Below are 16,040 nucleotides of genomic sequence, written 5' to 3' on the forward strand. Positions count from 1 at the left end.
ATAAATACATTTATATTCTCAAAGTGAGTTATACTTTTAAGCAAAATAAACTATATTACCCTTTGTTTTTCTAAGAAAATTTTCATGTAAATTATAGAGAAATATGTAATTGCGCTTGCTAAAAGAAGCTGAATAATAGAGAATATAATGATTCTGTGATTAATTCTCAAGGCTTGATGTAAGAATTTTTCCTGTTTTTCAAATTCATATTCCGCCTCAGATATTATCCCGTTAACTTTTTCATTTAAAGATTTTATAAATTGATCGACTTTAATTGCTTCTTCTCTAGAAGCAATTGAATTGATATCCAAGTGTTCACTTAGGTTTCCAGTATCAATAGAAAGCTTCCACTTTAGTTGTTCTGATTTAAACCAATTTGAAGATTCACATCTGATGCAGACACTATGTTCTCCTTGAACCTTTGATAAATACGCAACACTTCCTTTGCTGTCTTTTTCATCAACATGCTTACTAAAGACCTCTATTTTTTCCGGATTCTTAAAAATGATTGCACATTGTATTCCTGTTTTAATATTTATTAAAAAAGATATAAGCAATTCCTGATATTATTTAGTATTAACAAACTTACCTAGATCATTGGAGTTTTCGTATTTGACGTAAATAGGAATATTTCTTGGAACATCTTGAATAAAGCACTTTTCAGATCCTTCCTGAATATAAAAATGAACAGAAGATAATACCTTTGTGAATAATGCAAAAATATATATCAAAGTTAAGAGTGAATACCTTACAACGTATGCAATCCTCATTTTTCCTCAACTGCTTATATTTTAATCATTACAAAGTTTAAATTAACAAATTTATAATGACAACTTCAATAATAGTTTCAGAAGAAAAAAGTAAAAATGGATTTTCCCGGAATAACTAAATGAAAAAAAAAATACCTAGTTAAACAAGTCGTGTATGATACCGAGGGGTGATTTCAAATAAGCATAAAGGTAACCGATTTCGGAATGTAAATTAACGAAAAAAAATAAATGAACACAAGACAAACACAGGATATTAAATTAAAAGTACTTTTTATTTTATTCTTTTATCACATATGGCCAAAGCCTCTCTAACTTTTTTCCGAATTTCTTGATAACAATTTTATTGGTTGATTTCAATGAAAGTTTTTAGCGGGAAGGGTGTTATTAATCATTACACAAACGTTTGAGTTTGTTTGAACTCGTTTCTATCGAATATATCTGTTTTTTTTTGAAAAATAGAGACATAATAACTCTAAAATGGAAAAGAAATTTAATCCTGAACCATTTCCCTTGTTGGTATCGACAGAAAGTTTTGGTTCAATTTCTTTGATACTTAATATATTTTGTAAGTTACTTTATTTTATTATTAGCCTTCACACTTCTTCCAAAGCATTGTTCTTTATAGCATTTTTCATTGTTTACGAATTTCGTTTCCATAAAAAAAGGAGATTTGTGGACGAACTCTTAATATCAATTGCAGGTTCCCTATCACTCGGACTTGGAATCACATTTTGGCTGTTGTCTTTTGGGCTGTATTTCTGATTAATATGAAACAAGAAAAAGTCAACTAGCAAAGACAACATACTTGTTTCATATAAGCAGCTTCAAATAAAAAAGAGTATTGATAAGGTGTTACGTATAAATATGTAAAAAGAAGTTTTTAGCATTCAGCAGGTTTTCTATGCAAACTTGCATGTAAATATATGAAAAGAGAGGAGTAATCAAAGTAACTAGTATACAAAACATTAATTTAGACTTATTAGAATTTAAATATAGGTTTTTAACTAAAAATTTCCTTGAAAATATATATCTACACATGATTCTCAAACAAATCTGAACATTGCCCACCTTTGTAATGAGGGTAGGATGTAATATTCTACAAACCTATCCCGGGTGAGGTGCCCTCACCACCTGGTGAAATTTCCCCACATTTAGTCGGCTTTTGTTATATTCGAATACCTGTATAATAAATATATAAAGTACTCCTTTGAATTAAAAAATATGCGGTTATATGTTATATTTAGTAATTCAAGGTTATACACATTTTTGTCTCACAAGGTACTATTTAATATTTGTTCCTTTATCTTTAAGAAAAAATACAAATCGCCTCGGAAAAACAATTTCGTAATTTCCGATAACCTAAACCACGTAATAACAAGCAACAGAGGGGTTTTGGCAAATTTTACCTCACCTATTCTAACTTCAACTCTTTACTGTGTAAGTGGTTGTTCAGTTAGATTAAAAAATTCAAAATCAAATTGCCTTGCTAGATAATGAAATCTGGCGTGCTGGGTGCTAAAAATCCACCATTTATTGGCAGGGTTTAGGTTCGTCCTCTACCAGCAAGTCGTATCTAACAGATGCGTTTTTTTATTAAAACCAATTTATCACTAAAATTCATTTTTTTGAGTGCATTCTTGACATACTTGATTTTTCTTTGTTAGGTTTGTGTGGAAGCTTGTTGATTTTTCATGTTTATTGTTGATGTTTATCAGGAACCTATCTTTACCATTAACACTTTAAGGAGTAGAGAGGCCTAGTTTCTGGACTTTTGGTCCGAAGGTGAACTTTGTGGCGGGAGGTGATGTGCTTTTGAGTGGTGAATTGCCAGTGCATTGTATATAAATGTAGAACTGATGAATAAGATGGTTGGATGCTTTAGTTTATATATTTAAGGATTTATTATCTACTTCAAATGGAAAGAGGAATAGGACTGATCTATCCACCGTTTGAATTGAGATCAACGATTGACAAAACTGCAAGTTTTGTTGCCAAAAATGGGGTGGAATTTGAATCTCGTATACTAAATGAACCAGGGAGTGAGAAATTTGCGTTTATAAATAAAGAAAATCCATTTAATGCCTACTATAGGAAGCGAATAGATGACTTTAGAAACGGAATTTCTTTGCAGGACTCTGGGCCGAGTATTCCAAATGCAATAGTTGACATTAACAACAAGAAAACAAGGCAAAATGATTCTGAGAAAGAAGTTCTTATGCTTACTTCTATTGAGAGCGCGTTCGGATTTTTAGGTGGTAGTGCTATTGACATAGAGGAACCAAGAAAAGAGCAGTACACAGTGTCACATCCATTTTTATCTAAAAAAGATGAAGCTATTATAAAGATAACTGCAATGTATCTCGCTAGAAATGGTAAGGAATTTCTATCTGAATTGACAAATAGAGAAGCAAATAATCCTCAATTCGACTTTTTGAATCCGGGTCATGCGTTGTTTAATTACTTTGCAGATTTAGTGGAGTCTTATTCGTTTTGTTTAATTCCAAACAAGGAATACATAAAAGAGGTGAAAAGAGATACTGAGGATTTACAAAATATACTTAGAAGGGGCTACAAAAGTAATATTTGGAACTCAAAACAAAAAGAAGGAAGTTTACTTGCTATAGAAAATAATTATATAGATTTGAACTGGATAACAGTTAATATAATAGAGACTGTTGAGTTTAATGAAGATGAAAGTCTTCCGGAACCCGTAAATTTTTCGAATTTGTCAACGGTTGTTTTGGAGGTTCCACTTGATAATTTGAACGATGAAGATCGCAAAGAACTTTTGGAATATAATGATTTGTCTAAAGACCAATTGGAAGCTCTTATTGTAGAGGAAGAAAAAGATAATAAATCTACTGGACAAGAAAATGCTTTCAAGGAGGATATTGACAATTTTATGGATGAAGAACTAAAAAATATAAAGATAATTAAAAATTATGTTAGAAGACCAAAGAAAAGAGGATACTGCACAGATGAACCGATTTCAAATGCTATTAAAAAGATGTTCAAATGTCCCATTACTGGTCAATTAATACCTTCAACTGATATATCAAATCATATGAAAGTGTTGTTGCTGGACCCAAAATGGAAGCAACAAAAACATCAGCTTCTAAAGAAGGCTCAACAAGAAACAGCCTTTACACCTTCAACGAATATAGAAGAAAACCTGGCTGCCTTTGTTTCAAGAAGACCAGATTTGTTTGGCACAATAGAAGAGGTAGTTACTAGTAATATAAAAGGGGAATCTAAAAACAAAGATGACTTAGATTCAAATAAAAATATTAATAAAAAACCAAGAGTGGATTGAATGTCTAAAAACTAATTACTTGAAGTGCTTTTAACAATAAGTTCTTGGAGTTCAAAGATGAACTTGTCCTTGTTGTCTTCACTGACAACTTCCGAAATTGAGTTCATGAGTACAGATCTCAGATTTGGATCATTCGTAGACCTTTGTAGTACACAAAGAACAATAGGTTCTGAATCTTTTAAAGCATTAGGTGAGAGTTTAATTGGAATTTTTGCGAGTCCTTTTGAATCCTTATCAACCAAGTAGCTTGTAAATCCACCAACCAAAATTTTTGTAAGGTTCTTTAACTCTTCGATTTGTCTCGGAACAATGGAAATTGAGTTGTATAATAACGAAAGGAAAACTACTCCAGAAGAGTATGGTAGACATTTTTCAATGGTATTCGGGTCGTAGTATTGTGTTATAGCCTTTACACAATGAATAATAGAGGATGAATCTCCATACATGTTTAACTGCATTATTCTGTTTGAAAAAAAAGCTGTAGTTTCCAGTACTTTTACACCCAGTCTTGCTCGGACTGTTAAATCCTCTTTCGTAATAAATTTTTCGTCAAACTTGTCATTAACTCCACATACAACCATCCAATCCTCTATTAACTTCGAAACATTACCAGAATATCCAAATCCTTCATGTGGTGCCAAAATATCTTGTCCCTGACGATGCCTAAATGCCCTTGGAACTAGTGCCATTAAAGGAGGTAGTATTATTGAGGAATATTTGAAGAGATCTAAGAGTGCATCTCTGCAGGACAAAACAGTCTCCAAAAGAATAGTAATATAACTCTCACTTATATGTGGCATATGGAACAAACTTAAAATGAAATGTCTCCCCTTTCTAATAGAAAGTATCTTTCCCATTAGCCATTTTCTAGCAGACAAATTTGCCATACTTGCTTTACATTGTGAAATTTCATTGGTTCTTTCAGAGGGGTAACTGGGAGAATTGTGGTCGTTTCTATCTGTAAGATTTTGTGTTCTATGTTTAGAAAATCCAAATAATAACTGGAAAGTTAAGTCAATCGCGTCCCTGAGTTCTTGATCTAGTCTTAATCTTGCATGCAGATGTCCAGCAGGGCAATTCTCAATTTCATAGTCATAATAATAAATATCTTGCAAAAGATCGTTCCCAGCTTCTATGATAGAGTAGAACATTGGCCCTGAAATTGACAAATGGGAATAATAAACTTCGTCTTTAATATTCTTTTCATTGAATATGGGGTCATGTAAAATATCATAAACCATTTTCGTTAATGCAATGCAATGTTGGTTCCCCGCGGGAAACGAACTATCAACACCCTGATTCTTATTTATGTTTTGATCATTCGCTTCTGCTAGATTACCAGGATTTTCATCCTTAATAGAACCATGAACTTTAATTAGTTCTCTTGCACCTCTTACTGAAGAATAAGTTGATTTGCCAAATTTTCTAATTTTCGTGCTATTTTCCACTTCACAAGATCCTTCTTTATTTTTGTTTTTGTCTAGATTATTCGGATCGTTGCTAGACTCACCAAATTCAGGATTTCCTTCTTTTTCTTGATTTGATTCGATTACTAACTGTATATTGTGTTTCTTTGCAAGTAATCTTCTATTCCATTTAGATGAATATGACTGAATTTCAGGTCTCTCAGCCATTTGCTGAAGTTGTATTCTTAAAATTATATCAAAATCTCTAGAAACCATCAAATTATTATTAATGGAGGGGTTAAAATTGGGATTTTGTTGACTCCAAGAAGGTATATGTGTCATTTCGTCCTTAATTACTCGTTTTATATGATCGATAGTGAGTGGAAATATATATTTATTAAAAGGTATGATTGGAAGTGGTTCTGACTCTTTTTGTGCAGCCTCTGAATCGAAATTTTCATTGTTGTGCCTATTATTTCTTGTATTATTGTTCCTATAATCATTTCTCCCTCCAGAGCTATTCTGATTTCTTTGTCTATGAAATGAAGATGAATGAGTTGTTCTATTTAAACTTGAACGATTCTTTTTCTGACCGTGCTCAATTTCATCAAGTTCTTTGAATGACATATCAATATTCTTCTCATTAGTCCTGTAATTGAAGAAATCCTGACTCATCATTGCCTCTTCTATTTCCTCCACCGTTAAAGGTACTTTGGATTTTATCAGTTCCTCCAATTTAGTTGTTTTGGCCATTTGATCACCATTTATTCTTTTTTCAAAATCAGTCAAAGTAATTGATGGAACCCAATCATCACCTACATCCCCTACCTCAAACGTCTCGTCATTATTGCGATCGTTATCCAACAGTTCATCTTCATTGATTTCCGAATAAAGATAGTTGTCCATTATTTGTATAGAAAAAACAGTTGGTAACTAGTATTTAAAAATATATCAAAAATTCACAACAAAGCACAGTTTAAGTCGAAGGTCCGTAATTTTTAACTTACATTAAAAACCAAAATAAGTTCTTTCTTTGGAGTTTCTGAATGATTGTTTATTAGTAAGTTATGGCGCCTTTATGAAAACAGGAAAACTTTGCAATCCAGAAAATAATAGAAAAGTTAGTGTGAGAACAAGACTTAAAGTAAACTAAGGAACTAATTTTTACTATATTTAAATATTTTGTTGGCTAATTCATAACTACTTTCGGACAAAGCTCTCAAAAGGAGCATAGATGATTCTTTAATTAAGGGATGGTTTTCATCGGTAATTTTTGTACACTCAACAATAGTTTCAATCACTAGAGTATGTATTAAGAATTTTCCAAAAAGAAGGATTAAAATGAACTTACCTTCATCTAGTTCTTTAATTTTAGATAGCAAATATTTGTTTTTTAGAGAAATTGTTAGTATTGCTTGTAGTAATGAGGAAATTGAAACTACCTGACTTGTATTAGTCCAAATTGATCCCTCAACTTTAATTTTAATTTCCTCAAATTTAATGAATTCCCTTCTGAAATCTAACATACATTTAAGTATGCTTGATAGGATTCTAAATATTTCCTCGAAAAATGAATTGTCAAATTCGTAGTTGTCAAGTTCAATTTGAAAAAGAGAAATCCATGTTTTTATATTCACTATATTTGAAATACCTACATCTGTGTTGGAATGATTGTTAATTAATAGGGTGTTGTTTACTTTAACAAACTCAAGTTTTTCAGTTAAATATTTACTTAAATGTGAATAATACTTATTCATTTCACATATTGCAATTTCCTTATTAATTTTTTCCTGAAGAATGCTAAATAAAATGCTTTTGTTATTCGCATCTTTTAGGTTTACATTGGTATCCAACTCAAATATGATATTTAACAATATGTCTTTGTATTCTAGCGAAGAAATTATTGTTTTAGAGATGAAATTCTGAATTTCCCGAATTGCTTGAGGCATCATTAAATCAGAAATGTTTTTCAAGTTGTTTTTAATCATTGAAATTCTAACAAATGGCTCCAAAATTGTCAGATACATAAGGGAGCTGTCACACTCCATTGTAGTGTCTTCTGAACACTCAAAAGAATATAGGTCACAAAAATAGGACGGGTCTTTTGTTATAATGTACTTAAACAGAAAAAAGATCCATTCTGAATGCTTGGATTCTCTCTCACAAATAAACCTTAAAGAGTATGTGTGCATTGAAAGGGAAATATAAATAAAAGAATTGAGAAAATCTTTTTTTTCCAGTGCATAATCCAATAAATCTGGCCTGTTTTTAAATAAAATAAAAAGCAAGTGGTATACTGACTCAACAGCTGTTGTGTTAATGTTAATATTAATATTCGTGCTTTCAAGTTTATTCAACATTATCAGTTCAAATAAACAGTAACTCAATGAACCAAATGGGTAAAACTTCTCAAATATGGAGTTCTAAAACGATAGTTTACTTTCAATATAATTTCAATAAAACTAACCTGGTACTCAACACAAGAGTCTACTGCTAAGTTTGCAAGTAATTGAAGTATTCTACATGGAAGTAGAAATAATTCGCAATTGAAGTCACAAAAACATGAACTTAAAGTCAAATGTGATTCTGGTTTTATCATAACTATTTCAAAACCGATAATATTTAATATACCAATAGTTTCATCATTTTTTTTATCATAGACTAGTTTTTTCAAATTAAAGAAAATACAAGATTCACAAATATTACTTCTAAGTTCTTTTGACAAGCTTGATATATTTCTTACAATTCCTATCAACAAGGATAGCTCTGATAATCTTTTTATTATTTTCTCATCTGTGCCTTCTAGAAAAGGTAAACAACATATTATTTCAATCAAGCTAATAAATAAACACAAATTATGTGAGCAATCAAAAAGAAAATCTTTATCATCTTTTGTTCTCTTTGTTAATTTTTAAAAGTAAACAATAAAATTAATCTTTATGAATACGCTAATTTGGGAAATAGGTAAAACTCACTTTTATTAATTTCTTTAGCATTAAATATGAATCCACCTCATACAATCCTAAGTTATCTCTTAAAACACGTATTCCATCACTATATTCTGCATCCATTCTTTAACTTCCATATTATAATTCTAATACTTCAAAAGCTTGTTTTTATGGAGTACCAGGGATCTCGAAAAAAAAAACACGGCGCCTTTTTGTATGATTATCGTAACATTTTAACTAGTTGACTGTAACAAGGTTTATAAAGCTACGGTAAATGAATGAAGGATAACAAAAATAAAATATAGGGTCGAATGTAATTGTTTATTTTAATAATGCAGAGTAAAGAATTGTTGGTAGTATGTGGTCCCAGCGGAGCTGGAAAGAGTGTTTTAATTTCACACCTTATGAAGAGATTTCCTAATAAATTTGGTTTTTCTGTTTCACATACGAGCAGAGAACCTAGAGGAAGTGAAGTAGATGGAGTTGATTATCATTTTTGCTCTAATAGCACTTTTGTGAATATGATTTCTGAGAATAGTTTTGTTGAATATGCTAATGTACACAATTACCATTACGGTACGTCGAAACAGGCAATTCAAGACGTTCTAAATACTGGGAGGTACTGCATATTGGATATTGATATTCAAGGAGTTCAACTTGTAAGGAAGTCACAGTATGCGGATAGAGCAAATTATATTGGAGTTCTTCCGAAAAGTGTAGAGGCCCTTGAGGAGAGACTTGGAAAAAGGAACACGGATTCCAGAGAATCAATTCGAGTTAGGCTAGAAAATTCAATTCGTGAGATAGAAGAAATTAAGAATAGTAATTTCATTGACGTCATTGTAAATGATAATATCGACAAATTTCTTGAGGAAATAGAGGCTCTTATTCTTAAATACTGGCCGGAAGTTGATAATTAAATTGTACTTGACTTTGTATTGTTTTATATACCGCTGCATATTTACGCAGGGAAAATAATTCAAACTCAGTGTTCATTTACACCCAAACTAAAAAAAAAATAAATTATTTTACATGTTTTAATAAATTCAAATGTTGCATTTGTACAAATTTGTCATTTGCTTTTTTTTTTTCAAATGTTTAGAGACATTATCTCACTCATCATCTAATGAAAACTCTTTCTGGAGAACACAAATTAATGCTTTATTAACTATAGATAGGCGAGAACCAGGAGTATCAAGGTTGATTTCAATCGAGGAGTCAAATGTGAGTGAGTCTAATAATGACGAAAATTTAGAATTTTTTAACAATTCCAAATTAATTGAGTTGGTAGTTACAAACGATGATGGCGAGGAGGTTACTTTATTTGTCTCTATGGAAATTTATAATGCAATGTACAGTAAGGTTGAATTAAGAAGAAACCCTAACACTTTTGCATCGCCAAATGAGAGTAAGCTTTTGAAAAAAGATGAAACTAATGAAATACTAATAGTCTCTGATAATAATGAAACCAAGCCTTATGTGATTAATAAATACCATTCTTCCATAAAGCATACAAACTTAAATTTACCTATTTTTCTAATGTCTAATTTTGAAAGCACTAAAATGTTGGGAAATTTTACTGACTTACGTACTTACCTTCCATTAAGAACCTCAAATGAAAGTAATTTCACTAATACAGAGTTCAATTATACATGTAACCAATATGTTACTAAAGAAACACATTTTAACAGTAATATATCTAGAATTATTACTGGGTCAAATGCAAATTCAACCATAAAAGAGGATTCTTAGTTTACATCCTTGAATTATTTTTAGTGTATTAATTCGAGTTCTGTTTTACATGGGTTAAAATTGTTCATGTAATATTGTGATGGAGCAGCCATTTTGGATGAAAGATAAACGTCATATATATTTTAACATAGAATTATTGTTTTTATTGCTGATTTTGGAGTTCCACAAGAACTTATATTTGTATTCTTATAATATTATAAAAGCAATTTTACAAGACTACCTTAGAAAAGATACTTTATGAAATATCAGCGTTGTTTCCAATTCCATGATCTTTATGTGGACTTCCCAAAATGTCCAATCTTTTTTGTTCACTAATGGATTTTTTAAGGTTGCTATCAATATGTGTCATTGCTGTTGTATGTGGCCTTCTTAATTCATTTGCAGTTGTTTTTGTCTTGACCTTTTCTTTCTCGTAATCTTCAATCGAGTCTCTTGTCTTTGGACTAAACGCTTTGGGGACTCTCCTTAGTTCTGCCTCCAGTGAATCCTTTTTCTCCAAAACATAATTAATCCGTTTAATTTCGGCCTATTAGAGTCAAAATAACGATGTAAGAAAGAAATGGGTATATGAAATCAAAGACAGTTACATTTTTTTTTTGGCTCGCTTAACTTACCTCTTTTGCCTTTTTATCTGTTTTCTTAATCATAATAGGATAAAATTCTTTTTCGCTTTTTCTCATCTTTTGCACTTCTTCATCCGTGAGAACGACTCTTCCTCGCTTCTTAGGAGTGATTTTTGGAAGTTCAATTTGTGGACTGTCAATATAAGTATTCATTGGTAACTGATTTAATTTTACTCTTCTGTGCCCGAAATCGTCATATTCATCTTGTAGCTCTTTTTCCCTTTGTTCCATTTCCCAGGCAACAATTTCCTCCTCTGTTGCAGAAATGGGTGGGAGCTCTCCTCTGTAAATGTGTCTTTTTAGCAACCTTGGATCCAATGGATTTTCATGGGCTATTTTTCTTCTTTCTGTCTCCATTAATTCATTTCTAATTAAAGAAACAGTTTTGTCAAAGTCAAGTAAATCTGGGATTACTCCTGTTGATGATAGAATCAATATATAATCAACGGGTACACCCTTAATATCTGGAATGTCATCATACTCTAGCTCTGGAAACAACTTTTTTGACAGTTTAACGTCTAACTTAAAATATTCGTCATAAAACTTTCTGTTTTTGTTTTGTTCAAACATCTCATCAGAAAATTCTTTTCTTCCTCTAAATTTTATGTCTTCAAACTCTTTTGGAATATTAGGCTCGGTTCTTATTATTTTAAAATTTTTATTTCTTAATGGATATGGACTAATCATTGGATATTCAGAATCATATTCACCTGCCCACTCCATAATTATATTTTTGAAATCAAGCAAAAATTTCTCCTTAATCTTTCTCGAATTTCTTCTCAAAAATATATTCTCAAATCCCTTAGAGAAGGAGCGAATTAAAGAATAAGGTCTGTTTTTTATAGTGATTAAATCTCTTCTTTCTGCAATAATCTGCCTTACACTTTTATTTTTCTTCAAGTCAATTCCCATCAACTCATTCAACTAAAATGTTAATTTCATTTGTGTTAAGTTTTTTTTTTATTGAATAGTTATTTTTAGTTAATTTGAACTTACTTTTGGTTTTATAATATCAATTTCTTTGATCTCATCCAACTTCGATACCCTATCAAACTTTGGATATGTTTCAAAAAACCTAGCCAAATTGTCTGGGGGATTTTTCGAGTCTTCTTTATAGTCAAATGTCTGAAAATCTGTCCAAAAATATGCTTCAACAATATCTCTTAATCCTTCTGGAGTGTACTCTAGTGGCATGTCTAAAACAACTAGATCTTCATCCTCAAACATATGCTTATTTTTTTTCTTAATATTTCTGTACGGAGAACCGGCAGTTTTAAACATCTTTTTTGCTTCTTCTGAGCTTTCAATGACTATTTAAATTTGATTTATTAATTAAAATTATAGTTTTATTAATTTTGAAAATTTTAGTGCCAACTTACATTCTAATTCCTGATCTTCTTTAAATTTCATTTCCTTCATTTTCTCATATTCAATATCTTTCATTTTGTATCCTTCTATTTCGGGATGCTGGCGTATTGCAATCTTTGTGGATCTTTTTATCTTCTGTGGAAGTTTCTTTAACTTTTGTTTACCAGGCTCAAACTAATTGATTTATTTAAATAAGAACTCAATTTAAAAAAAAAAAAAATCCATCAAACTTACACTGTCGTATAATTCTACGTCGTCCACAACTTCAATCTGATCTTCTTCTGGTTCTATTATGGAAAATTCACCTTCAACTCTAATTTTATCCTCAAATTTTTTTTTTTCAAACGAATCTTTAATTCTTCCCTCTCTCTCTTTTCTCTTTAACATTTCATCTTGTTCCATTATATCCTGGTATTTGATTATTAATTGAAACTAAAATTGAGAAAAAAACTTACTAATCTTAAATCTCTTATTGAAGATGTTCTTGTAAATCCTGTAGGGGTTTGAGGCATTTTTATTTTATCAATTTGTTTTTCCGGTAAAAAATCCATTTGAGTATTTATAGGCCTATGAATCATTTTTTCTTTTACGTTATTTCCTCTTGATAAACTATCACGTATTATAGGAATTTCTGGAATATTTTCATCAGAAGTTTTTTTATCATCATTATCCTTAAATTTCATAATATAAATAGACATATTTGGTTCATTGAGGTTCTGAGTCCTAAATTTAAATACATTTATTTTACTTGAATGATCATCTTTCACAATTGATTTTTCGTCTACAGGATTGCGTGGTAAACAAAAAATATTATTACAACCAAATGTAAGTCTTTGGTTTGGATCTGTAGGTGAATCTTTATCTTCATCCCCTCCAATGTGATAATCGCCTGACTTGATTGAAAAACCCCTCTGAAAATCTTTGTTGAATAAACAAATAAGTTATTTAACTGCTTGTAATGTAAATACAACAAATCATACCTGAGTACACGAGAATTAATAGAATAAGAATCGAATAGTTCATTTTAAATCACTTCATATTAACCGTTTTCTTGTTTATCACATTATTGTGACAACTATTTCATGCTTGAATCTAATAATAATGAAACCGCCATGGCGGTACACGCTTTTAAAGCAATTATATGCACAAAATCAAAGATAAAAAGTAGAACGAGTTGTAAAGATATGTATCTAATCTAAAAACGTTGCTTGTTTCATAAGAAGAACGAATTGTTAGATTACATTTTTTTGTTATGGGGTAGAAATATATCTTTCAAGTAACATGGAAGAGAAGTTAGATCTGAAGTCAAAATATGAGAAACTTCGGAAAAAATACACAACCTTGAAACAACAGTTTGGAGAATTAAAGGCTAAAACAGAAAAATATGAAAATTATTATAGATCACTGAACAACTCACACAAGGAATTAGAAAGCAGGTATAATGAATGTTTGGCAAATCTGGATGCCTCTCAATATAAGGAGGCAGTGTTGGAAAGAGAGATGGAGGAAATTATGTGTAAACTTGATCAATGCAAACAACAATCAGAATCAAAGTCCATTCAACAAAATAACGCTTTAAATAAGACAGGAACTGGGATACTTACTGGATTATTGCCAGTAAATGGAGTTATTAAAAATTTTCAAAGAAATGAAAAGCTTGAAGAAAGAATATCAATACTTCAAGAAGAACTCGATTCAAAAATATCAGAAAACGAACGGCTTCACATTAAAGAATTTGATTTAAAGAAACTACATAAACTCGAGGTGGATGAGTTGACAGCCAAGAATGAGGAATTGAGGAATGAGTTTGAAAAGACAATGAATGATTTTCAAGAACTTAAGTCTAAATTAAATTCAGAAAATAGTGAGATAGAAAAATTGAAACAAAAAACTAGGAGTAACAATGAAATTATTGAAAGTCTTCAAAATAAATTAAGTGAATTTGAGAGTCAAGTTGAATTAAAATATAATGAACTTAGAAAATTAATACCGGATGTTAATATAAAGAAATTAGAGCTAGAACATATAAATTGGTTGAATATGTGTAGAAGCAACTATTACTTTAATTTAAAAAAGGTGTCTTCATTATATCAGGGGTTTATAGAGCTTGTTCTAACTATTATGATTTCATGGGAAGGCTTAATTACTAACAGAGCGCAAGGTTCCGGTGAAAACGAACTTACTGATAAGATAAATATAAATGTTTTATTGAAATTAAATCAAGCAATAAAAAGCATTAAATATACAAAAGTTATATTTAAAAGTAATATTTCATTTGAAAAAAGTGCGTATAAAAGTGATATTCAATTAACTGAGGATGATAACATGTTTTTAGTTAATTCAAAAGCTTTCGGAATAGTGAACGAAGAAATAATTGAAGGATTCAATTTGATATACAAAGCATTAAAGTTATACATTTTGGGTTTTAAAATAGAGGTTTCAGAAAATTCAGGTGCAGGTAACGCATTAGAAACTAAAAATACAAAAATTGCAATACATAATTTGTCATCTTTATTTAACTCTTTGAGATATTTTTTATCTAAAATAGTTAATATGATTTCTTTTAATATAATTATTGGGAAAGAACCTGATATAATATATATAAACTCCAGTAAAGTTTCTTTGTATTCTGAATTTTTGAAATTGACAGATTTAGTGTTTAGTAATGTAAATTTTGAGGATTACTTCCCCGAGGAAAGGCATTATTTCATCGGTATAATTAAGCAAGTTTTAATGGGTGAGTCCAATTTCACTAGTGAAAGGAGTGTAGAAATAAAAGGGGAAATTCTGGAATCAATCGAAAAGATTAATAAATTGGAAAAAGTGAGAAGGACTTTACACAGCCAAATTAACGATAGAATTCAAAAATATATAATTAAATTTTCTGATATTCTTTCAAAAATAAAGGATTCTATAAACCAAATATTCAATTCAAGCTCAGTATTAATAGTCACCAATAATATTAAAATAGAGGAATACGGTAAATTTTTTAATCGAAGTATTTCTGATTTAATAGATTATATAAAGGAAAATACTTTGAACAATAAAAAATTAATTTCAGATCTTTATCAACATCCTTCGAAAGTATTTTTATCAGGATTAAACCAAAATGAAATTCCAATCATAATGAGAGAAACGCAGAGTAAGCTCTTGAATACTCCTAGAATAACCCTTCCAGAACTACATATTTTAAACAAAAGAATAGAACAATTGGAGGAATCCAAAAATAAACAAACAGAAGTAATTAATAATTTGAAGAGGCAACTAAACTTAAATAGTGAACTTTTATTAGAAAGTGATAAAAATAATCAAATGTCTACTTCCAGGAAAGAAAGCTGCAATTCTGCTAAAAGTGAACAAAGTGGATACAATGATATATTTAAAGCTAATTTGGGTGGGAATTCTTCACAAATAAGTATCCAGGGGATTTCTGAGTTACTTCTACGAGAAGCCAATGAAACACTGGAATACACAGTGCAAAAACTACAACTCAAGATAAATGACTTGAATGATGATATAAACGTAACTAGAAGATCTTACGATGAGCAGATTTCATTGTTAAGTCAACACATTTGTTTCTTATCTGAAAAACTTTCACAAGCAGATGCGAGTACGAGTTCTTCATACAATCAGGAGATTCTTTGTTATTCCTGTGAAACCTGGAACACAGTAGATTCAATCATGAAAAAGACAAAGGGAGGATGTGAAAAATGTAAAACAAAACTATTGAGACCAAAATAAACATAAATTAAAATGAAAAATTAAAACCTAATTGAATTTATAATGTCATCTTTAATTTGGATTGTTATTTATATTAGTAATCATCAATATCATAATTAGTGTTAGGCAACATTATATAA

General features: G+C 30.3%; 10 protein-coding genes across 10 annotated transcripts; 4 read left to right on the top strand and 6 right to left on the bottom strand.

Annotated features, from left to right (window-relative positions):
- Positions 1 to 50: 50 nt before the first annotated feature.
- Positions 51 to 770, bottom strand: FG386_003618 (uncharacterized protein; the record flags this gene model as incomplete). Its single annotated transcript, XM_067343052.1, has 2 exons — positions 51 to 523; positions 590 to 770. The coding sequence occupies 2 exons, from the start codon at positions 768 to 770 to the stop codon at positions 51 to 53; spliced, it is 654 nt and encodes a 217-aa protein (XP_067198660.1).
- A 1,915-nt stretch (positions 771 to 2,685) lies between these two features.
- FG386_003620 (Pre-mRNA splicing factor SF3a 2xSWAP domain protein) lies at positions 2,686 to 4,083 on the top strand (the record flags this gene model as incomplete). Its single annotated transcript, XM_067343054.1, has 1 exon — positions 2,686 to 4,083. One exon carries the CDS (start codon positions 2,686 to 2,688, stop codon positions 4,081 to 4,083), a length of 1,398 nt encoding a protein of 465 aa, XP_067198662.1.
- An 11-nt stretch (positions 4,084 to 4,094) lies between these two features.
- FG386_003621 (uncharacterized protein) lies at positions 4,095 to 6,395 on the bottom strand (the record flags this gene model as incomplete). The annotated part of the gene is made up of 1 exon (XM_067343055.1): positions 4,095 to 6,395. The coding sequence occupies one exon, from the start codon at positions 6,393 to 6,395 to the stop codon at positions 4,095 to 4,097; it is 2,301 nt and encodes a 766-aa protein (XP_067198663.1).
- A 251-nt stretch (positions 6,396 to 6,646) lies between these two features.
- On the bottom strand, positions 6,647 to 7,849 carry FG386_003622 (uncharacterized protein; the record flags this gene model as incomplete). The annotated part of the gene is made up of 1 exon (XM_067343056.1): positions 6,647 to 7,849. The coding sequence occupies one exon, from the start codon at positions 7,847 to 7,849 to the stop codon at positions 6,647 to 6,649; it is 1,203 nt and encodes a 400-aa protein (XP_067198664.1).
- A 920-nt stretch (positions 7,850 to 8,769) lies between these two features.
- FG386_003623 (guanylate kinase) lies at positions 8,770 to 9,357 on the top strand (the record flags this gene model as incomplete). Its single annotated transcript, XM_067343057.1, has 1 exon — positions 8,770 to 9,357. The coding sequence occupies one exon, from the start codon at positions 8,770 to 8,772 to the stop codon at positions 9,355 to 9,357; it is 588 nt and encodes a 195-aa protein (XP_067198665.1).
- Positions 9,358 to 9,487: 130 nt separating this feature from the next.
- Positions 9,488 to 10,189, top strand: FG386_003624 (uncharacterized protein; the record flags this gene model as incomplete). The annotated part of the gene is made up of 1 exon (XM_067343058.1): positions 9,488 to 10,189. The coding sequence occupies one exon, from the start codon at positions 9,488 to 9,490 to the stop codon at positions 10,187 to 10,189; it is 702 nt and encodes a 233-aa protein (XP_067198666.1).
- Positions 10,190 to 10,794: 605 nt separating this feature from the next.
- FG386_003625 (kinesin-like protein) lies at positions 10,795 to 11,724 on the bottom strand (the record flags this gene model as incomplete). Its single annotated transcript, XM_067343059.1, has 1 exon — positions 10,795 to 11,724. The coding sequence occupies one exon, from the start codon at positions 11,722 to 11,724 to the stop codon at positions 10,795 to 10,797; it is 930 nt and encodes a 309-aa protein (XP_067198667.1).
- Positions 11,725 to 11,793: 69 nt separating this feature from the next.
- Positions 11,794 to 12,093, bottom strand: FG386_003626 (uncharacterized protein; the record flags this gene model as incomplete). The annotated part of the gene is made up of 1 exon (XM_067343060.1): positions 11,794 to 12,093. One exon carries the CDS (start codon positions 12,091 to 12,093, stop codon positions 11,794 to 11,796), a length of 300 nt encoding a protein of 99 aa, XP_067198668.1.
- A 509-nt stretch (positions 12,094 to 12,602) lies between these two features.
- Positions 12,603 to 12,878, bottom strand: FG386_003627 (uncharacterized protein; the record flags this gene model as incomplete). The annotated part of the gene is made up of 1 exon (XM_067343061.1): positions 12,603 to 12,878. One exon carries the CDS (start codon positions 12,876 to 12,878, stop codon positions 12,603 to 12,605), a length of 276 nt encoding a protein of 91 aa, XP_067198669.1.
- A 583-nt stretch (positions 12,879 to 13,461) lies between these two features.
- On the top strand, positions 13,462 to 15,921 carry FG386_003628 (coiled coil protein; the record flags this gene model as incomplete). Its single annotated transcript, XM_067343062.1, has 1 exon — positions 13,462 to 15,921. One exon carries the CDS (start codon positions 13,462 to 13,464, stop codon positions 15,919 to 15,921), a length of 2,460 nt encoding a protein of 819 aa, XP_067198670.1.
- Positions 15,922 to 16,040: the final 119 nt, after the last annotated feature.

Source organism: Cryptosporidium ryanae (genome assembly GCF_009792415.1).
Source record: "Cryptosporidium ryanae isolate 45019 chromosome Unknown contig_9, whole genome shotgun sequence".
Classification (NCBI taxonomy): Eukaryota; Apicomplexa; class Conoidasida; order Eucoccidiorida; family Cryptosporidiidae; genus Cryptosporidium; species Cryptosporidium ryanae.